The sequence below is a fragment of the Carettochelys insculpta genome, chromosome 10 (assembly GCF_033958435.1).
Source record: "Carettochelys insculpta isolate YL-2023 chromosome 10, ASM3395843v1, whole genome shotgun sequence".
Classification (NCBI taxonomy): Eukaryota; Metazoa; Chordata; order Testudines; family Carettochelyidae; genus Carettochelys; species Carettochelys insculpta.
The window spans coordinates 13,587,372-13,611,368 of NC_134146.1; the positions used below are offsets into that span (position 1 = coordinate 13,587,372).

At 41.3% G+C, this 23,997-nt stretch overlaps 1 protein-coding gene across 1 annotated transcript in view; it reads left to right on the forward strand.

Annotated features, from left to right (window-relative positions):
* Positions 1-23,997, forward strand: part of CLSTN2 (calsyntenin 2) — a 734,144-nt gene that overhangs the window by 570,979 nt on the left and 139,168 nt on the right. The window contains exons 3-4 of the mRNA XM_075003853.1: positions 10,824-11,019; positions 13,461-13,669. Coding sequence (XP_074859954.1) covers positions 10,824-11,019; positions 13,461-13,669 — 405 coding nt within the window. The remainder of the gene's footprint in view (positions 1-10,823; positions 11,020-13,460; positions 13,670-23,997) is intronic.

The following is a 23,997-nucleotide window of genomic DNA, read 5'->3' on the forward strand; positions in this document are numbered from 1 at the left end:
TCAAAACATGTAAATGAGGTGCAGATTTACATATGTGATACCTCACTTGCATATTTCTCAAAAGAAAAATGTTGTGCAGATGTGGCTCTTTTGAAAGTAAACCCCATCTTAAAAAGAACCCTTCTTCCCATAAAAAAAGGAAAGAAGGGTGCTTTCGAAGATGGAGTTTACTTTTGAAAGAGCCGTGTCTACACTGCTTTACTTCCTTCAAAAGAGGACTATGCAAATGAGGCACCAAATACATAAATCTGCACCTCATTTGCATTTTCAATTTCCCTCATTTGCATGCCTCTGTCAAAAGAGGAATTCAAGTGTAGACACAGCCCAAGTAGTAATAGATTAGAAAACAGAACTGATCACCTGCCATGTCTACCTCACTGAGTAAGCTAACTTTTACCCTAAAATAATGCATTTTAAAAATCCTCAGAAGGATAATTTAAATGAAAGCACAGTGTCACAAGCTTCATGCCCCAATAAATTTATCTGTCTTGGTGCTGGGTTCCAGAGAAAGGAGTTTAATTAAAAAGTAACTTACCTGGCAGTCTGCTGCGTCCCCAAAAGATGAATAGCTGATAGTTTTCTATTCCAACATGATATTTTACTGTTAGTTTTCCTATTTGTTTCTGTGCCCTACAGGAGTGATTTGTACGTCTCACAATGAATTTGAGTGGAACAGAACTGTTGGGGATGATCCTGCTGCTTTGTAGTTTTTGTTGACTTTAATTGACTATCTCAGAGTAATGATTCAGAAAGCAGTATATGTTTTCCAGCAAATGTTCAAAATCCTTGATCTGGGTTCAGTTCAAAATTCCAGTCACATTATACACCATTAGCTTCTTAATATGATAAGCTACTTTTATATATTTATTAGCATTTGTCCTTTAACAACTAAGCTATACTTTAAGTGACTGCAAATTACTGCATCCATTGTAATACCCTTTTTAATCTTATACATAAAGTCCTCTAGGTCTCTATATTAATAATCGTTTCACCTTTTTCAAAGTATATGCACACTAAAATGGGTCAGTACCTTGTAGAGCAAATTATTGCCTGTTTTCATCAATGTGGACCACACTAATGTAGAGGAGAAATCATTGTACTATCCATCTTTCAGACAGACATGGAATTAGGGCATTTGCAGCATCTGGCTCCAGTGTTTACTAGAAGATGCCTGGATGAAATGAACTGATGTTTCATCTACAACAGACTTCTGATATGTCAATAAAAAATATGCAATCACTGATCACGAAAGAAGAGGCTGCAATACATGCTTAGACTAAATAATAGGCATGCAATGAAGGCAGGCTATGTGTGAAAGCCAAAAGGATTTGTACCTCCAATTATGACTTTTACTGACACATTAAAAAATGGATCAGAAAGAGCTGCAACTGAAACCAGAATAATTATGTCTGAGCTAGTTCCCAGAGGTAACAGTTTCTTGATAATCTTACTGGCTTTGCTTTTTTACAATATAGTTTTCAATATTTTCTGAATATTTCATTATATCTTTGAAACCTTCAGAATGCAAGAATGCCAATATATTTCCTTAATGATTTATATACCTGTCGTTATAGAGTCTATGCTCTTGCTTCTTCCCTAAGCATTGTGGCTTAATTGAGACATTATTCGTGTGTCCTTTACATATTCATAGTGCAAAAACAGCCATTCTATTAGTGTAAATCAGGGAATGCAAAAGTGCAACCACTTAAATACAGCCATTCTTTTCCTTAAATGAAAGCAGAGTTATTCCAGAATAGCTGATTTCAAAATGGCTGCAGCTACACTGCATTCCACTTTCAGAAGCGGAACACAAATAAGCGAGATCAAAAATGCAATGAAGCATGGATTTACATGTCGTGTGCCCCATTTGCATATTCTCACGTGATTGCACTCTGGAAGAGATTTTTCCAGAAGCAAAAACAGCTTTGTAGATAGGGTTCCTTTGAAAAAAAACCCTGTTTTTGACAGAACCTTTCTGCCTGAAACAAACGGGGTTTGTTTTCAAAGGACATCTATGTGCACAGCTGTTTTTGCATCTGGAAAACCTCTTCTGGAAGTGCAATCACATGAGAATGTGCAAATGAGGCTCACAATATGTAAATCCATGTTTCATTTACATTTTGATCTTGCTCATTTGCATTACACTTCTGAAAGTGGAATGCAATATCACCACAGCCATTTTTGAAATCAGCTATTCCAGAATAACTCTTCCAGAACAGACTATTTCAGAATAACACTGCTGTGTAGACATATCCTACCTTCGCTATGTTACAGCATTTCCAGTTCTTGTGATGTCATTCAATTTTATGATATTTGCTGTCCGTCTTAAACTTCAAAATTTTAAGACTGTGTTTATGTGAAAATCTCTGCTTTCATTTAAGGAAAAGAGTGGCTGCATTTGAATGGACAAAAAAAGACACAACACATTTTCATCTGTTTACCCCTTCTGAAATTCATTAAATAAACTGTTTTCCTTTGTATTTATAAGGTAAAATAGTTTCCTGTCTGTAGCTGTCAAGACAAGTCCAAAACTTCAGTTTGTAGATGAAGTGAGGTAGGGACTTCATCTTCTGTCATTTAAAATCAATGCCAGTTCACTGAAATGGGCATCATTTTAGCACAATCTGGGCGATTTTGAGCAGTAATTGACATCCTAAACCTTGAATCTAGAGGTTGCTGAATATCAGATTTTGTTTTAGTAAGATTTTCCAAGTGATGAGGAGATGTGATAATTATACACCAAGAATGGAGGCTTATCGATACTGTTTTTCAGTTCAGTATAACTCCCAGAAAGGAAATGATATGATTGATTGCCCTACAATAGTTATCAACAGATCTGTACCAAAGTTAACATAGATGTCACCATAAGTAAGTGCATATTATTGAAGCAAATTTGAATGATGTGGAGAGAGCACAAAACACTCATAAATAGATGGATGGCAAAGACCGGAACTGTTATTGAATTTCATTCATGCAGGCTGAGATGTAACCATGTAGCCAATAGCTAATGCTATAGTGAGCAAGTACTCAGAAACCCAAGAGAGGCTCCAAGAGGCAATTTCCAAGCCATATAAATATTGTGGAAGAAAGGTGGTTTTCCTTGGGTGGTCTCTGTACATCATTACAGTAGTAAGACCCTCCTCCATGCCTTGTTTCCACCACTGTTCCCTCCATACAACCTTGTCAGGATACCTGTTCTCATGCCCATGTTGTGGGAAATGAAGTCATTGCAACCATCTTCTATGGCAAGTGATTTTCATCTGTCAACAAATGAACAGACTTTGGAGCACAAATGCACCATAAAAAGGAACTTATCCCAAATGTCGCAAATGCCCACCTACCATTTTTTGCTGTTGTCGACTTCAGCCTCTCAGTACAGACTGCAGAAGCCAGGCTTTTGACCTTCTGGTCTCTTCAGATCCAATTGCAGGATGTTTTAAGGCAGGAGTGTGCAAAGTGGAGAGGGAGCTAGAAGTTTCTTACTGGGGGTGCAGCATGACTCTACCCTCCCCCTGCTGCCTCTCCAGCTGCCACAGAGGCAAAGGCAGCACCGTAAGAACTCAGAGGCTGTGCCTGGGTTACAAAATAAATTTGAATGTATTGATTTTGTAATTCTGGAATGTATAAGTTTGAATTTGACCATCCTCACCACCCACGTGCTCCTCAAAAAGTTGACTCATTGCTGCCACACTCAAACTGGTAAACATTGTCTATTGCAGTAGTGCATTGTGGGAACCTAGCCCCCAGTTCCCTCATCCCTGTAGCGTGCTCGCTGGTCTTTGACATCAATCTTTCCACATTGCATTTTCCTCATGCTCTCCCATGTTAAGCAAATGTCTGTTTTTCCTGTTGAAAGGAAGGAAAAGTAGGGCACCCACACAGATGGCAAAAAAGTTTATAGAAATGTCTTTCTTCTGTAGCTGAATTCTCAACTGGCCATCCACTAAGCGCCCCCCCCTCCTGTTATTGCATCTGATCCCTGAAAATCTGCTGATCCCTGAAAATAATGCAGAGACCCTCACTCTATCCTCAAAGTTAGGAGACAGAGGAAGGAAAAGCATAGGAAAAGAGAAAAAAGCAGTCCATTAGCACTTCAAAGACTAACAAAATAATTTATTAGGTGATGAGCTTTCATGGGACAAACCCTCTTCTTCAGATCACAGCCATACCAGAACTGACTCAATATTTAAGGCACAGAGAACCACAAATAGTAATCAAGGTGGACAAATCAGAAAAATATTGTCAAGGTGAGCAAATCAGAGAGTAGAAGGGCAGAGGCGGGGCGGGGGAAGTCAAGAATTAGATTAAGCCAAGTATGCAAAAACAATTTTTGATTTTATTGAAAATAACACAGGGATCCCGAAAAGCATGAAGAAAGAGAAGATAGGAAAGTTTTGCAGAAAATAGCATTGCTGACTGGGAGAGACTTTGACTTTACAGTGCACTATAAGGTTTCTGTGTAACGACTGTGTTTCTCAACTGGCCATCCATTGAGTGTCCCACCTCCCATCATTGGATGTAATCCCTCAAAATAGTGCAGGAGCCTGGACTGTCTTCTAAAGTTAGAAGAAAAAGGATATAAAAGTGTAGGAATAAAAGAAGTTTTGACTTTCCCCTTCACTACACAAGATATTGCCAACACGGGCGATGTCAGTGAAATATCACACACTGAACTTATAACGCAAACTGGAATCTCAACTAGCTTCCCCACCCACCCCTGTTTCTGAGGGTGTCAAAGCATGAAGACAGATAGGAAATGTTAGCAAAAAGATTTTATAACCGAAACATAAAACCAGAAGGTGTCTGCAGTGGACAGCAGGCTCCCAAAAAATATATTTGGTGGTGTGGGGTGCTGTGGTATTTGGCTGCTCAAGTAGTCCCCCTGACTATCTGAGTCACTGTGGAAGACTTGCCCCAGTGGTCCCATGCTATGTGGGGGTTGGGTTCAGTGGGGGGCAGTTGAAATGGTCCTCCCCGAGTATCTTAGCCGCCAGGGGTGACTTCCCCTGGTGGCTGCAAACCCCTGAATGTCTTTCCCGCCATTGGAGCCCTAAATGCACGCAATCTATGACATGGTGCTGCCTGGCAGCCTGGTCAGCACCAAACAGCAGGCACGTCCTTTTATTGGGTTGGGGGCTACCTACATGGTGTGGCAGAATGCGGGAAGGCCTCAGACTGTGTGGTGCCAATGGTGGGGGGGGTTCACACCCAAATGTAAGCCGCTGAGAAAAAGTTTCTTAGTATCTTATGCAAGCACAACCCCCATAACAGCTTTGTTTTCATGTGGTACGGCAGCAGCGGCTGGCATGAGTCAGTGCAGAAAAAAATAAGTGCAGAGACAGAACCACAGACTCCCTGCAAGGCTATTGTAATGGGTAGATGAGCTCAGAGAGCTAATAGCAAAGAAGGAAAGACATTTCTCAAGCTCTCATGCAAACATGAGCTCACAGACACAGGTTTGCTGTTCCCGCTTTGAAATTCACAGTCTTCCTGTTACTTGAGGGCTGCGGCCAGAGTGGAGCAGTGGGGGGCATTGTGGGTTACATACGGGACACCACTGGAGGCTAATACATTTGATTTTAAGACATGGTGCTTCCATGCTGGCCTTTAATTGAACTTCTGAATTTGAGCTCGATGATATTACTGCGATATTGTAATCTCAATATTAAGTATCGGAGGGGTAGCCGTGTTAGTCTGGATCTGTAACAGCAGCGAAGAGTCCTGTGTCACCTTATAGACTCACAGAAAAGTTTTGAGCATGAGCTTTCGTGAGCACAGACTTACTTCATCAGATCTGATGAAGTGAGTCTGTGCTCACGAAAGCTCATACTCAAAACTTTTCTGTTAGTCTATAAGGTGCCACAGGACTCAGTATTAATGTTCCCTAAATCAAGCTAATGGCACTTGCAGTGCAGACAGTCATGTGGTAATATCAAGCTAGCTGCCTTACATTTGAATTTATCTCATAGTGTAGATGCAACCATAGTGGTTGAAGGATGGAAGCACTTTCAAAGAAAAAAAGAGGATTTCAGAACTAAAGCCCCTGGGAATACCACAGTGCCACCAGCTGGGTCCAAGTGGTATAAACAAGAAAAGTGCAAGAAACAATATAAACAAGAAAAGTCTGAACAGCTTCTCGTACTACAGAGAAAGAATGCAGCCCTGAGCATGGCAGGTCTTACAATTTTACAAAAAAAGGTAAACATTCCAATGTGTCTTGTCCTGTATTCTGTCCTTACAGCCCTGACACAGTGTGGAACAAATGTATCTCTTACAAATTATGCAGCATTTACTCCTGCATTGTGGCAGCTTGACCAGAATAAACAATAGGTAAGCTCAACTGCTCTAAACTGACTAGCCAGCCAGCTAGCTATTCAGAGTCAACAAAAAGAGTGAAAGAAATTATTCCAAGGGACAACTGTCTGGGGAGAAGGAAAAGGAGGAAGAATAAGTAGAAGGAGTTAGAAAATGCAATATTGAACCTACAGTCTTAAAGCAGAACTCCTGTTGATTTAAAAGCTGATGGTAAAGATTAGTCTTTTCTGTGTTACAGGGCAAAACATTTACACACAAACCAATCTGTGCTAATTGTTCCCAGTGAGCGAATTCCAGTATTTTTAGCTCATTTTTTCCCCCCTGATGGTGTCAGTTGCTCAGTTTGTGCCACAGGCATAATAAACATTTGTTTTTAGGATACTTACTTAGGCTGAGGGTTACCTGGATGTACAGGTTTCCTTCTCCCTGAGCTGTGGTGGACTGTGGAGAGACCCTGCATAGGCTACTCCAAACGCTGGGGTTTGGAAGTTTTGGTAATACACTGCTATATCTATTTGCTATATGAATGTTCCAAGTCTGGACATATATTGCTAAATATAGTGTTCGTGTAACCCACACACCTATACATTTGCAAGCATTCACTGTGTGGTGTATCGAAGACTGTTTTGGAACTACAAACCATCATTGTAAAAGCAGGGCAGGGATAGGGGTGGTGCTCCTCTTTGCAAACCAGGGTACGCCTCCCCTGGTCTCCACTATCTCCCCCACCTTGTGGCCTCTGTCAGTGCATCACTTCTGGGAGACTGCTGCTCACTTCCAGGGCCATCCAGGTGTTGAGGGACCCCTGGTAATTGCAGGGACAAAACTTGGGTCCTGACATAAAAAGTTTGCTCACCTCATTTTAAGGGAAGACAAAACATTCTTACCCTTCATTACCTTGACTAGTATTTCTTGAAGCAGTGGAGTAAAGGCATCATACTCAATACCTTCTCTGATGATCAGTTTCATCTTAAGCCTGTGAGTGAGAAGAAGTCTAATTGGAGCCAGAGCTGTGAAAGCAGTTGCACAAAATTTTCAAAATCTTTACTTTCGGGGCATGAGAAGGGTCCATGTCTCAGAAATCCCCAGGAAAGAATTGTGAGGAAGAACTTCAGATGTCTGACGTGGGAGAAAGAGTAATACCTGCTGTCTTTAGCAACATTTCTTAAGCCTGTACCAACATGTGCCATGTGGTTGCCCTATGTGAATCTGTGTACAAAGATTTGTTCCTGTCTTGCCAACCCAGGTCATCTTCTCCCTTGTAGAGAATTGCTGGTACAACACAATGAGGAAATGAAAGGGAAACAGGATAATCACAAACAGGGCCAGATTAACCCATGCTGAGACCCTAGGCAATCACACATTTTGGCTGCTCAGGCCTGACCTCCTTTCCTTCATAGTGATGGGGCCGTCAGGCCAAATTAGAGAGAGTGGCATTGCACGCTGGTGCATGTGATCTCATCACCGCTCAAGTATTGACCCAGACAAGTATGTGTGTGTATGTGCGTGTGTGTGTGTCTGTCTTGACTGTGCATGCTCTCTCTTATTTTATTTTCATCTGTATGCCATTTCTTTGTAAGGAGTTCCGAACAATTATTTTCTTGTGGAAAAAGTCTTCACCCAAGAGTCAACAATATATTTGGATGTAACTGAGTTGCCTTAGCCAAATCCAGAAATGTATACATTTTCTCTGTTATGCTGGCAAGTGTCCTTCTGCTTACATGCTGTCTGCATAACTCTGTTTTGGCATGTAGGGACAGAAAACTCAAATTAAAAAGTCTCAATATAGCAGCAGGAGATGCATTATTTAGTAGAATTCTAAAGCATATGCCAAGGACATGAGAATGGGCTTTGTTTTTGCTCAGGAGACTTGCATCACATCCTTCAGCATAGAGGGGAAAATTTATGCAGAAGGTGTATTTGAAACAAACTTTTAGATTAAGATTCAGCTAGTTTTCTTCTTTTCTGCAGTAAACTGTTTTTCTTTTATTTAAAATGCCAGAATGGGATGATTTAAAAATGTTGTGTTGCTCTTAATCAAACTAGATCGCTAAAGTAATAACAGTAAACACCCAAAGTTGTGATTTGTATTGATGGACTGTACACCTGTGGAGAAACTTTATTGCCAGGAACTGCGGGAAGGCTGTTGTTACATAACAATGTCACTGACATGTATAAGAAAAGGCTTTAAATTAAAATTCTGCAGTATAATTGCAGAAGTTTTGGTGCAGGGAAAGAAGGATAACCCTATGCTCAGAGCTGAACATGGCATCCAGCTGATGTCTAGTGTGTATATTCAGAATGAACAACACCCATGATCAGCACTCAGCAACCTCCATCTTCCTAGGCATCTTATTAATTTTATCCCTTTGTACCACTGCGGTTCATACACTGCTATGAGCCTGATCCTGGGTATTGCAGTCTACCCACAACTCCCACAGCAAAATGCAGAGACTTAGATCAGACACTCTGATGAAATCTGCTTGCATAAAGCCCTAGTGTTTAGGTTTTTAGCTAGCTGAGCATGTGGAGTCTGAGACAATGAAATCCTATGTTCGGGCCCAGGGCAGGAGAGCTGTGCAATCTACCTGCAGCCATCTCTCCACTGTATATACTAGAATAGCCATTGTATTTGCATGCTATTTGCGTAAGGTGGCGGAGCCAATGACTCCAACTAAACATTGATTTTATGTATTCTTCTGCTGTGCCATAGTAAAAGATACATCTCTGCTAAATAACTGGTCCTGATCTTGTAGAAAAGTCCACAGAATCAGACTCCTTCCTTAAACCAGCATCATATAATGTGCTGCACTATAACGCTCAATAGCCTCCACATTTTCTCATTTCCCGCCTGCAGAGATGAAGTGTAAAGATTGCACTCCAAAACTGCAATGTGTTTGTCAATGCAGAGGCCAAAGCTGTAGACCGCCCATGAAATGGTTGTGTGGCATACTTACCATTAATTAAAACTGTGTCACCAGATGGTGCTTTTACGTATATTCTTTCAGTTTTTGTTAGTAAGCGAGCACATTTTTAGTCTTCTCTCTTTTGTTAGTTTTATTACAATAGTAGTCGTTTGAGAGGAGCTGTGGCAAACAGCAAAGAGTTGGTTCTGTTCTTCTGTCTGTTCAAGAACTCTTTCTAAATGGTAAGATCTAGGACCATCAAATTTGGTATGCAGCTTCCTTTAATCATAACTTAAAACAACATAAGGGTTTGGTTGTGACAGGAAAACTGGATGTGCCTGGAATGGGACTGCAGCTAACTAAACCAAACAGAAAAGAGGGAGAATCACAAAATTGAGAAGAATCCTCAAAATTGCTATACTTGAGTGAATGTTGAAAGAGACCGAACCAAGATGAGCTAGAAAAATAGGATGAGCCTGGAAGGGGATTGCTTCTCAATAAACCTTTCAGAAGAGAGATCAAATGCAGGAATGTGGAGTAGTGCTCCTCTTTGGCACTGCTAAATTAATGCCTAAAGTTTGAAAACTAGCAGAAAATGATATTGGAAACCCAACTGACTATTGTCCTTTTTTTGTTAAAACATTTTAAAAAATTTAAGAGAAAATGATAAGCGTTTACAGAGATGAAATAAAAATACACTTGATGGAATTCCATTTTTAAAAACATTACTAAAAAATGAAAACAGACCCTATTTGAAGAAATCTGAAATAAAATTAAGTTCATAAAAATAACACTGTATTTTGACAAATACAAACATTTTTAAAAAGCAGGTACATTTTTCTTTTATTTAAAAAAACAAACAAACAAACCTCTAATAGAGTTAAGGCCGTGAGCAACACTGGATAAATCTGCTAGTTCACTATATTTGCATGTAATTCTTGGCATGGACTAGCTTCCTGGGAATAAGGTGTATGGGTGAATGCTGAGATTTCTGAAAGGGATGATTGCCTCTAATCTGGAACTGACATAGATGTGTAAATAGAAGAAGTTACACTAAGAATGTACCAGGGCTAGAGCACTGCAGTCTTTTCAATTTACTGGCTGTTTAAAAACAATCGGTTTGAGTCAAGCAATACATTTTAATTTGAAACAAAACATTTCATGTAAATGTTGAATTTTTAACGGCTTCAGTTTTTTTAATAACATTGGAGAAAATTTCAAAATAAAATATTTAGATTTTGTGTTCCCTGTGTTTTTTGTTTGTTTGTTTGTTTGTTTTTTTTCTTCATCCAAAGCAATTTGGTGAAATTGACCTACTACCTCTTGGCACAAAGGCAATGCTGGTATCAAAAGAAAGGATAACAATGTAAAGAAAATTGACACCTAGTAGCTTTCTCCAATTTTCCTTCTGCCTGTCCAGCTACCTCTCGCTCATTTACATAAGGTTCTGTTTATTTTGGCTGTTAGTTTGAGCAAAGACCATGTCACTCATCTGTCACAGGTTGTGAAATATAAGCGGTTGCCAACATATCAGGTGTCACTCAAATCTGTATGAATCAGTTCTACCTAACAATGATTTTTCTTTTGTTTTATTCTTTGCAGGCGAAATCTGTGCTTTTAAAATCCATGGACAGGAAATGCCCTTTGAAGCTGTTGTGCTAAACAAGACATCTGGAGAAGGTCGTCTCCGAGCAAAGAGTCCAATTGACTGTGAACTACAAAAGGAGTACACATTCATCATCCAGGCATATGATTGTGGAGCAGGACCTAGTGGAACAAACTGGAAGAAATCTCACAAGTGAGTGACAATAAGGGGAAAATGCATTGGCTGTGACATCTATGTACTCTAAGATGCAGCACAGGTGGAGAAGCTTCTTTCAATGCTGTAATCTGTGGAAAGCAAATAGAAAAAAAATACTTTATCTCTGCAATTGATTGTTCATTGTTTGTGCCTATTTCTTTGACTAAAAGATTTTACTCGATATGACCTTATTTTCAATAGCTTCAATTGTACTGTTTTACTAGAACTATTGATCAGGTGAGCAATGAGAAAATAATAGTTTTTAATTATTTTTTCATACTGAATATTTTCCCGAATTAAACAGATCACCTAAATCAAATAATCAGAGTCTTGGAAATCAAAATTTATTGATAGTTATATAACCAAACTAGGCTGAATTTATTTTTTTATTTTAGTTCTTTTGTTTCAAATGGTAAAGAAGAGCTATTAGGAGTAGGGAAATCACCCATTTTTATTTTCATTTATATACTAAGCTTTGCTGGCTTTGCACTAAGATTTCATTAGCCCCTACAAGCTCAGCAGGCTTGGCTGGCTCCTCATTTGGGTGGGAATCTTCAGGAGATTCATGGGCTGCGAGAAACATTGCTGTTGGGCCAGTAGGTGGTGATCTTTACTGAGACAGTACAGAACCACGGCCCCGGCCATAGTGCTGCCGTCTATGTGATGCATGAAACCACTTGTCAGTAAAGATGAAATTTGCCCTGGTACAGACAATAAAACTACCATATAAGCTGCTCAATTTACTGTATAATCCATTTAAACAAATTAGCAATAGCTGCAATGCACCCTTTTTTATAAATGGGATGCACAGTTGGAAGACTTTTTATTTTTAACTGTCTAGTGTGGCCTGCATCATAATCTGTTTTTAGTTTTCTTTTATTTTTTTTCCTTAAGGCAAAATCTGCAAAACAGAACAACTATCAAGTCACATATAATTTTTTCACTGTAACAATCTGGGTAATATCATAGGAAGACTTTGAGAGAGTCGTTATCAGTCAAACTTCAGTAGCAGTTTAGCAGTCACTAGACTCTGGGGCTTTGTAGGCCCAGTTGTGATGAAAACCAGGGCTGGTTAGTCGTGACTAGAAGTTGTTAGAATTTAATTTAGGGCAGTGCATTAGACTGGACTGGGAACCCAGGTGAAGCTGAGGATCTGTTCTTGACTCTGCCGCTGACTTACTGTATAACTGGCATAAGGGTCTGGTGACAGAGGGGCTTTTGGCCGGCTGGGGCATGTCCACACAGCCTCTTCACTGCCAGCACCCCCTCTGCTGAGACCGAGCTCTTGCGCAGCTATGCTAATGAGCTACAGGACCATGCTAACGAGCAGCCATTTGCAATTTTGAGGATGCTCATTAGCACAGACCTGCCGGGAAAGCCACACTGTGCAGACACAGCCAAGAAGTCATGTCACCTTTCTGTAGGTCCTTTGCCCTTTCTAGTTTTTGTCCATTCGCATTGCACGCTCTTGCTGCAGGAACTGTCTCAGATTTGTCATGTCAAAGGAGACATGCTCTTGGCTGAGCCTGCTGGGATCTACTCAGGTGTTTAAATAATAGTCATGAGGATGATTAATTAGTGACTAGCTATATGTGAAATGAGTTGGTGCTGCCAATTCAGGTCCTAATAACAGAGATCTGCATCATTAAATAATCCAGTATCTCACTTGTTGACAATGGGCTGTCACCATAGTGGCTAAGAACTGAGTCAACATGGAGTTGGACCTGTTCTCCCACTCTCTGAAACTGAGCTCTTTGAGCAGGGTTGAGGCAAACAGCCTTCCGGAATTAGTCTTGTGTGCAGTCACATGGTATTAAGAGAGAGATCTCTCTGCTGGTGGCCATGTATGACTTTTTTTTAAATACTGGAGATGAATTGACTCCTTGCTGCACTCTATGCAGTGCCTATCGCAAGCTCTGTCACGTAAGAAACCTGGGAAAATGAACAAGAAATCTGCAGTATTTTATGGACTGAAGGAATACCTAAACAGTTAACTTCTGCCACATGGAAGGGAGTAAAGTGGATTACTTAGTATTTGGGATTTTGCAAGATACCTATGTTTTCAGTGTCTAATAAAATATTGTAAGCCTGATTTTCTTCCTATGCCTTTTCTTTTCTTTCTTTTTTTTTTTTTTAATGAAGGGGTCACACTGTTGATCAACACAGGATTACAGCAGTGGTGAGCCGAAGGATGATTACTTCGCTGCACATCTAAGAAAAAAGAGAGAAATGTCATTAAAGTATTAAGAAGCTCAGATTAAACATGGAAATAAAATATGATACAAAGAAAGCTTTGTTTACAGTATATAGGTGGTTATTTTCCAAACTATCTTTGGTGTTAATCTCTCATATGTTTGGATAATAAACAGAAATTGATATTTCAGTTGAGGTCAAGATGAATGGATTTCTCTTTTCAAATTCTGTTTCTATATTTTTAGGGCAGTGGTCCATATCCAGGTAAAGGATTCTAATGAGTTTGCACCTACCTTCAAGGAGACCTTGTATAAGGCTACAGTGACAGAGGGAAAGATCTATGACAGTATATTGCAGGTGGAAGCCCTGGATGATGACTGTTCTCCGCAGTTCAGCCAGATATGCAATTATGAAATTGTCACAACGGCTGTTCCTTTTGCCATTGACAGAAACGGTTAGTACTGGGCAAGGTATAATTAGGTATTGTGGACCACGCTCTCAGCTGCTCTATGTGAGTTTAGCTTCAGTAATTTCTGCTGCATGTGGGTCCTGTGGACAATGGATTTACACCTTCTGTGGATCTGGCCCTTTAAATGTAAAATCGAAATAATATTTATTACTTCTGTTTCTGAGTCTTTAAATTAAATATTTGCACACCCTGTGGCCTCAGCTGCTGACCCGATGAACAGTATGGTGGGATGCCAGTAGTGCCATTACACCAAATACCTGCTCTTTCTTTCTTAAAAACAAATTTGGCCTCTCTGCTTTACTCTCCCACTCTATAAAACTGAACTCATAATACTTGCTCCGCTTCTATGATAGTGGGAATTCTTTATTTAATGCTGAAAAATTATATTTCTTATCAGTGCTACGTATTGTTATTACTTTGTATTCTCCAGGTAAATTTAAAAAACTCTGTATAACATAGACATCAAGAGGCAGATCCATCCTTCCCCTCCGAGAATGTACAGGGTCAGAAACACACTGGTGCCATTTCAGAAATGGGAGAATGATCTTGTGAGGAGATGCAAGGGTTGTTTACGGTGGAACTTAATGTTCTCATTTTAGATATAATCAGTATTTTAAAGATGGCTTCACTGAGGTTTGCGTTGTAGCAGCGATAGATTGAGCCTTTTTGTTTTCTGAGTTTTTCTGTGGAGATATTCATTATAAAACTGATTTGGACCCGTCGCAGTTTTGTCCCCTTTACTTATATGGTGTCCCAGGAGCAGTCTAGCCACAATAAACAAAATCCTCTGTTCTGTATATGTAATTATGCTGCATTATTCATCCTGCCAGCTGAGGGTTATTATTATATATATCTATATATATATATATATTTTGTAAATGTAGGGCTAGAATGTGAATAGCAGAGCACAAGGAGGAGAGAGGACACAAGGACTGTGTTAAGTTAGTCCCTCGACTGGTGCTGGCTTCCCAAAAAACTGTGAAAAAAGAAAACTGGGGGCATGGCCATAGCTCTACTCTGTACTAACCAGCAGAGGAAAGAGAAAGGGATTGACTGGGCACCCTCAGGAAGAGGGCAGCAGGCCGGCACAATGTCTCCATGATTTCCAGTGAGGGTGGTGCAGCCATGCTTTGAAGAGTGGTTTGCATACCATTAGCCTGCCCTACACATTGCAGTTCTAGTAGGGTGTTCCAGGGAGGAAGAGCAATTTATCAAACAATTCAGATCAATTCCACTACATTTGGATTCTAATCCTTTAAAAGGATAACATGTTTTTAAAGTGCCTAAGAACTTTAGGCTGAAGAATCCCATTTTCAAAAACACCTCAAGGTGCCTTCAGAAATATTACCCCTGGCACCTATTACCTTGGCATTTAAGGCTCTGCTTCATGCCAAATTTTAAGCATGGGAGTAGTAGCAATCCTACCACTTCTGCTCCTTCAGAATTTTATGGCGTGGATCAGCAGAAAGAATGACTAACACACCTCTCTGCTGGTGGTCCTCATGGTTGGAGCTTAAGGTCACTAACAAGGAATAAAGGCTGCTCTGGGCTAGTTATAATTCACAGGATTTATGGAAAAAATCTTAGATTATTTGGAAAAAAAAACAAAACAAAAAAAAGCCATCTTTGTTTCCCATATGGCACAGCACTAGCCTTGGCTGCTGCACTTGCTTGTCAGCTTCTTGAACTTTCTAGACCACTTCACCCTGGGGAGCCAAACAGTACTGGTTACCGAACTTTAGGGTGGCAGGGTCACATTAAAACAGTTTGAAGGCTTCCTGCACTTCTCTTCCCTTGGCACACATATAATACAAACCAGCAGCTCTCTGAGTAGTGTATTTCAGCAGATGCAAAACCCTGGCATTGTCTTGTGGATCAAAAGTGCCACCTCTTGTGTTCTTGAGGGGAGAGAACTGTGATGGAGAACTGAGCGATTGTGCTACTGTAAGGTCACGAGGAAGGTGACCCTCTGTCCTGTATTAGGTGGGACAGTCCTGTATTTGGGACACCAAGTATGTCCCTACTTATTTTTTAAAAGGGATTAAAAGGCATCCTCACTTGTTTTTTAAAAGGAACTAATTGTCCCATATTTGGGCCCTTCCCCACTGACCTTTTCCACCAGCAGCAGTGCAGGCACAGCAGCTGGCAGGAGTCACTTCCCCAAGCCTCAGGGAAGCGGGAGAGCATGGGTGGCTGCCAAGTCCCTGCCACTTCCCTGGGGGGAGTCTCGGGGAGGGTCGGCAGCTGCTGCTTTCCAGAGACTCCCAGAGAGAACTGAGGACTGCTGCTTCCCTGGGACTCCCAGGGAATACCAGCAGCTGCCGCCTCCTTCCCAGCTCTCCAGGGCTTGGAGGAGCTGGGAGGAGCCACCCCTCCCCCCATATCTCCCTGTCCCACATTTAGAGCAGGGAGAGTTGGTCACCCTCGTTATGAGAGATGTCATGCTGAGACCTTTTAAGGAATATCTGTGCATGGACATTTCCATTTTGTCAACTTTTTGCTATTGATCTCGGGGGGAAAAAATACTTTCTTCACATGAAGTAATTCTTTCTGAAAAGTTGATGTCTGTGCTCAGACAAAATTCCACATGATGTGTATTCTTCGACTTGTCTCCCCCCACCCCCTCGCCAAATCATTTAATCCATGTTGTCTTTAAGAGGAGAATGCTTTTTGAAGCTTAAGATGGTTTTTGGCCAAATCACAACATGGAGGCCGTTGTCTTCTCCTTGCAGCCATTTTCAAGTTGGGAGGCTTTAGAGAAAACCTTTCTCCTGTTCAAAACTGCTTTATCTGCTTTAACTGTTCAAAATTTGCTCTACTTCTGCATAATGCAGAGCTGAGACTCAAAAGATAACAGCCAGTTAGCATCAATAAAATGTAAATGGCATTGTGGGTGGGAATCCCCCCGCTGCATGACAATGCCATCGTAGCAAGTATTTTGGATATCATATTGAAGGGTAATAGTAATGATAATGATCGCGTTTAAGTAAAGGGGAGTCAATTGGTACAGTAATCTTTTCTCAGAGAGAGTGCTAGAATAGGGGATTTTATACAGTGAGATAGACATGTGCATGCAATTCCCTCCAACTCGGAAGGATTTGCAGATTTCTGTTTCCCCTGTTTGAGATATTAGGAAATAATATGGGATTCAGTTTCTATCCATAACCCATCAAGAATGGTTTTAGAAGTCGCTGTGTGGTGCTTGGACGGTGGGAGTGAAAACAGAGGAGTGACAGAATTGTTGCATCATGTGACAGGCCACAAGCCATACAGTGAAGTAGAATGGAAACTAGAGCAATACTGGGCTGGGGATTCCTCCCCTCTACAGGCGCATGGCAGGTTGCCAGTGGAGGAAAAGTTTAAAGACCCTGGTAGGCAAAGAGAAGTGGGGAATGGAACACCAGGAAGCAAGGCTGAGAGCTGCACCAGGACTGGCAATGACTTTGTGAACACTGCTCTAGCAGTTGAGACTGGAATCTCCCTTGCTGATCTTTTTTGGACACTGAAAGCCCTGAGAGAGTTTCAGAGGGGTGGCCGAGTTAGTCTGTATCTGCAAAAACAACAAGTCCTGTGGCACCTTACAGACTAACAGATATTTTGGAGCATAAGCTTTTGTGGGCAAAGACCTGCTTTGTCATCTGATGAAGCGGGTCTCTGCCCATGAAAGCTTAAGCTCCAAAATATCTGTTAGTCTGTAAAGTGCCACAGGATTTCTTGGTGTTTTCGATAAGCGATTTTGACTAGCTGATTTTGGCACTAAGGGTATGTCTATCCTAGGCCCAGGTCAGGCTCACAGCACTTGGGCCACAGAGGTAAAAGTAGCTGTGTATGCATTTGGGCTCAGACAGAGCCCACGTTCTAGGATGCTGGAACAATTTTAATAATGAGGGTGCTAGGGAGCCCTTAAATCAAACTGTAAACCTTGTATGTGGTGGAAACCACTTCAAGCCAGGGGGTGCAACACCACTAGTTCTAGTACCAAACCCCTATTCTTTATTTAGCTGTGAGGTGCTTTAAATAAGATCCATGTCGTATCTTCGACTGTGCCCATTAAGCTGTGTTTTACTAATTAAGATATCTTAGTGTTAGTGGATAACTCTGTTGCCATGGTTTATGAAAGCAATACTCATATTACAAATGTTTAATGGTAAACAGGAAGAAGATGTTTTCTTTAGAAGCTATTAATTTTGGAATGCATCCGGAGCTCATTGTGACCAATGAAAATTTTTTCATTGATTACCATGAACTTTGGATCACACTCAAGCAAATAAAACTGATGTGCTGGACACAGCCCCAGAATAAAAGTTTTGTGCTTGAATATCCTGCCTAGGAACTGCGGCCTCCCATCTTCACCATAGTATGAAAAAAAATCCCATAGCACTTGAATCAGTAACAATGTAGAGCTCGCCAGGAAGTATACCACACATCTATTGCAGAGGATTAATGTTTTTAAACAGGCTAAGTATCATGTACCTGGACTAATTCAAGCAACATCTTAATATCTTGTTCCCAGGAAAAAATAATTGTTTTGCTTTTAGAAAGGAGAATACCTGTGTTCCATGCCACTAATAAAGAAAAATGCCACCAATGACAAAACCAAGTGTCAGCTTTAAGTCTGTTCTGTGTAGTCAGTGCCAATAAAATTGAACTTTTTGTATATAGGGAACTTAATTTTATCCGTAATGAACTACTGGCCATAAAATCACTTACCAGTAAGAGGCAAATTTATTCATTCCTTCACTGAAGGTGCAAGATTTGACTGTTTAAAAACAGATTTTGGCATACAGTCTAGTAGGGTCTTTCTCCTAGCAGAAATCTTCAAGGATCAGTTCAACAGTTACTACTTTAAAATGAAATTAGGCGGTATTTGTGACACTGATGTTGTAAAATAGAGATCTGTCACAAAGTATGTTTTTAACAGAACTTTTTCATTAGTGCGTTTTCTGCCTGAATGGGCAGGTGATGTGATTTGGTGCTCTGAGTAGAGAAGGGTTCTGTTCCAGCTTTGCTATTGACCAACTGTGAACTTGGGCAAAGTACTTCACTTCTTTGTCTACATCTCCGTTAGATCTAGGGGTGTAATTCCCAGGTCAGGTCGACATACTTGTGCTATCTCTCATCAAGTTAACGCACTGACAATAGTAATGTAGCTCAAGTGGCATGGGGACCAGCAGTGGGGATCTGTGCTATTTGCCCAGAGTGACAAACCTGCCTGAACGTATGTTCTTGAGGTGGTTAGCAAATGCTGCTGCTTCTGTATTACCACAGCTACACTACTGTTAGTCATATAGTAGCTCATTGAGTGCTAGCTCTAAATCCTCTGGAGTCTCACCATAGAATAGCCTCTGCTTTTGTTAAGCAGTTTCAGGTTTTTAAATGAAAAGTGCTATAAGAGATGATGATTTAGAAAGCTCTACAGCTTCCAGCTGCTTCTTGGGTTGTTTGTTAAGTTCACCCTCCACAATGCAGTGTCCACCATGTCTTATGGCCTTGAAGAGAACTTAGAATATGGGCTGTCAGTAGAAGATGAAAATTCAGCGTTGTCATCATGAATTCTGCATGTGTTTTCAAACCCACTCTCTTCCCTGCCATTAATGAGTTCTGCTTCCTCACAAGGCCCTATTTTAATATGTTGGGTGACCAGATAGAAAGCGTAAAAAACTTGGGCCAGGGTCGGGGTTAATAGGTACCTGTATAAATGAGAGTCCCAAATGTCAGGACTCTCCCTATCAAATTGGGACATCTGGTAACTCTACTAATACTCCAGCAGGTAGCCAGATGCAGCCTGCCACAGCCCTTTACGGTAGAGAGGATGGAAAGAGACTTTGATTTCTACCTTCAGACCCTTCTCCCCTGAACTGATGGTGGAGGTGACAAGCCATGGATGCAGCAGAAAGACCCTTTTGCCCTCCAGAGGAGTCGTGAACAACTGTTTTACAGCTCACTCACTCCCTGCTAACACAGTGGCATGGATAAAACTTAAGAAGCACTTCTAGTACGTCTGCTATGAAAACACAGGAATTGTCCTAGTCAGTCAGACCAGTCATAGGTGCCGACTCCAGGGGTTGGAATATCCATGTGCAAAAATAGTCCTGCTTCTCAGTGCCTTCCCTTCCCTACCATCGTCTGCCGCAAGCAACTGTTTGTCAGTGAGAAAGAGAGTCTGGGTGAAGGGGTGGGGAGGGCAGGGTGCTCTCACGAGAGAGAAAGGAAGGGGGTAAGGAGGTGGGGTGGAGTAGCAGAGGCACTGTGAGGTGGTGCCTTGAGGGGAGGAATGCAAGAGGGGTGGGGCCTTTGGAGGAGGTGTTGAGCTCTATCAGGGAAAGTGGAAAGTCAGCACCTCTGCGATCAGTGGGCCAGTTCATTCAGTGTCCTGTCATCAACAATGGCTTGCAACAGTTATGTCAAAAGGAGGCACAAGAAACCCTCCAACATGCAGTTACAGGTTAATCTGTCCCAAAGGAAAGTTTCCAATTAATAGTTTGCAATATGTGACCCCTCATGGTTAGAGTTTGGTTTATGACCTGAAGCGTGAGGGTTTTAATCCTTATTTATTTGAATATGTATGATTTTAACTCTGGGTATTCTTGTTGCCTATATAAACATTGGATTCCTTGTCTGAACCCTGCTCAGTGCTTGACCTCAATGGTGTATGGTGGCAATGAATTCCATGAGCTCTCCGTGAAGCATGTAAAAAAGTATTTACTTCTATCAAGTTTCAAGTTCCTTCCTTGTAGCTTCATTGACTATCCCTTTGTTGTGTAGGATGAAACACAGAGAACAGAAATTCTCATAATATCATCTGTAAACCAGTCATTACATTGCTTATAATGTTTCCCCTTTATTTATTAAAAAACTCACTGATTGAATTGTAAAATAACAAATACACTGTAAGATATAAACAGCAGATGTAATAGAAACAGAGAATAATTAGATCAGTAAACAAGCCAGTAATATGTAGAAGACATTCAGATGACCTCTAAAATAAAATCCTAAATATTCAGAATCATAGAGTTATAAATCTTAGAAGACTAATGAAATACAAGTTTTAGATGATAACTGTGTTCTGAGATTTGTAAATCATTATTGTGTATTTGTATTTCATTATAGCTATCATCCCAAGCAAATTCCTGTAGGCTGCTAATGTTGATTCAGTCTTCATCATTGTCTTGAGAATGATCTCCACACATCATGGAGTACAGAAATGGTATAGAGAATAAAATAAGCATACAGAAAGGAATATCCAGGAAGGAAATAATAAAATAATAAAATACAGACAGTAAGCGAAGTATGACATATGCCACAAGTGAATATATCATAGCAACATTGTGTTTATTAGGGATGTAATGATATGAAACTGATTTGCTAGTCCACCCAGTTAGGGCTTAATCAGTTTTTGTCTTTATTTATGCAGTTTAAGACAGAATTACCACTTATAATGTCTGAATATGTTTATGCCAGACTATAAAATCTAGCTAGCCAGCTAGCTACCATCTAGGTCTTTATCTTTTGGAGTCTGTCTGTCAATGCTATGTTTATTCAAGATCTCCCCTTTAACAGTAAGATCTGCTCTGGCCCCTGGGAGGAGCTGCTGCGGTAGCAGCATCACCCTCGCCTTCACAAGTGACTCCAAAACCTCCCTCATCTCCCAGCCCCCTGTCCTGAGACCCCTGCCCTAAATTCTGCGCCTTGCACCTGCCCTGACTTCTGCACTCCCCACCTTGAGCCTGCCCCTACCAACTCTCTGCTCTAAGCCACCCACACCCCTAAACCCTCACTCCAACCTTCATTCTTCTGCATTTTGGAGAATACTATAATTGAAAAAGCACGTGCATTTCTCATTTATTTTTAAAAGCTTACTTTGGTTACAGAGCCAAGTGACGCCAGGTCCATTGACTAGTATATTGTACAGGAGAGCTAAGTTACTGCTTTCCAGGATACAGGGAAATTCTCGTGTTATCCGTGTTGGTCGTCATCTCCTCCGATCCCTTGTATGGTCCTTCAGTCGCAGTGTTTCACTAGTCTGGGCCTTGTTTCTTGAGGCTTTTATACGTTTCATCATAACGTATTTCTTAACCTTTCTCCAGCCAGCTTCAAGCACATTAAGTATTTTTATATAAACTGTGGTACACAAGCACCAATTTCCACAATTTTTGCTGTTTTTCCAAGTAGAAAGGCTTCTTGTCATTACAGATGTGTGGGCCTTTTCTTTGCACCTCATGATTGTCAGCAGTGTTAGGTGTACCCTGTCAACAGTAATGTCATTTTAAGCAAATTTATGAAATTTTTCTCTGAAAGGCGAAGAAGTGGCAGAATATCTCATCTAAATTACGCATAATTATAAATGATTAAAATATAACTAACAAAACTCCTCTTAATATTGCCATTTAACGTTCATCATCTTTATATTTTGGCATTATAAGTGAGAATATGTAATTTGTCCTACTCTATCCTTTAGTCTTTTTGGGATTGGAAAGCACTCTTTCCTCCTTGAAAGTCAATATTTATGTATCTGCTGCAAACATAGGCCACGTCTATACGAGAAGTCTCTGTCCACAGAAATCACTCTTGGAAGGGATTTCCCGGCAAAACTTCTGTTGACAGATTGCATCTATGCACAAAAGCAGATCGAAAGAGCAATCCACTCTGTTCACAGTGAGCAGCCAGATTGCCTGCCTCTCTCTTGACAGAATGGCTGACTGGATGCTCCGTAAACAGGGCTGCCTGGTGAACTGGAAGCGCTATCTACCAACAGAAGGGCCCCAGAGCATCTACAAGCTGGTTTTTTTGACACAACTGTCAAGAGAGGTGTTACACCTGAACAGGGAGAGGTATAAGGCTGCTGACGGGTATGTGCCAGGTTTTGTCGACACAGCGCATTTTGCATGTAGACGCTCCGCAGTTTTTCCTGACAAAAGTCTAGTGTTATGGGGGAAAACTGCTAGTGTAGATATAGCCGCTGGGTTTTCAGGGCACTTTCGTCACTTGAAGACCAAAAGCCTTGTGTTTGTGACTACTTCATGCATCATTTTCCCTGTAACTGTTCTGAAGCACTTGTATATTAGGGCCTCAATATTTAGTTGTTCTAATAGCAGCCCCATGGTGGCGAGAGTGCACCTTTCCTGAGCAAGCCCACTGATAGGTGAAGGGCACAGAGGCAGTTGCCCCAGGGCTTAGTGTTTCAAAGGGGTCCAGAGCTCCAGCTGCCTTCAGGAAGAGTTAGCTAAGCATTGTAACAGAGAGGGAGCCATGCTAGTCTATATACTATCAAAACAAAAAGCAGTCAAGTAGCACTTTAAGTTAAGTAGCACTTTAAGTAGTTAAGCATTGTGAGTTATAAAGAGTGCATTTCTGATACTCACAGGGAAACCCAAAAAAAACCCCTGAGAAGTGTTTTTTTGGATTTTCATTATTACTGAATGGAAGACTCCAGAATACATTACAACATGCGCCAGTGGTCTAAGATCGAGGAACACCCGCACTGAAATCCTATCCCTTCCTTGCTGCGTGTCCTACAGGTCACTCAGCCGCTCTGCTCCCCGTTCTGTAAAGTGTGTACACGCACACCCACGCTTTGGCAGGGAGTGGGCGAAGGAAATACAAAAGCAAAACAAGGAAATAAATCACAGTTGTAGCTTAACCAAGGTGTTGGGTGCTTTTGTTTGTAGTCATAAGAAACGGGTTTAGTAGTAGGTGGGGTATCTTACTGGGAGCCTGAGCAGCAGCCTTCAATTCAGAACAGGGAGAACCTACAATTTGAAAAGGATGGTGTTAGATCCAGCAGAGAGCAGGACTTTAGGTAAGGTTTGTAAAGTTGTGTTTGCAGTGAAGGGTGGCTAGAGTGCACCTTTCCTGAGCCAGTCCACTGATGGGTGAGGGGCACAGAGGCAGTTGCCCCAGGGCCTGGTGTTTCAAAGGGGCCCAGAGCTCCAGCTGACGCTGCTGCCACTTTGGCAGTGACACTGGTCAGAGCTCTGGGCCCTTTTGAAGTGACACAACAGTGTTGCTCCATCCCTTGGGGGGGGGAAGGTGGTGCCGTAGGCTGACTGGCACTAAGGGCTGACTGCCCTAACCCCTCCCTTTCTGCCCTTGGCTCCGTCCGTTCCATGAGCATGGAGTTGGGCCCCCCTCCCACGTTGCTCTGGGGCCCATGGTGGCTGTCAGCCGCCCTGTTCCTGAGTACTATTGGCTGCTTGATATGGAAGGAACCAGATATTTTACATGTGGACATAACCTGTAGGGAAGGAATGGATTAATAGCAACAAAACAGTTGAAGTAAAAGTTGAGATGGGACTGGGAAAGCAAATTAGCAA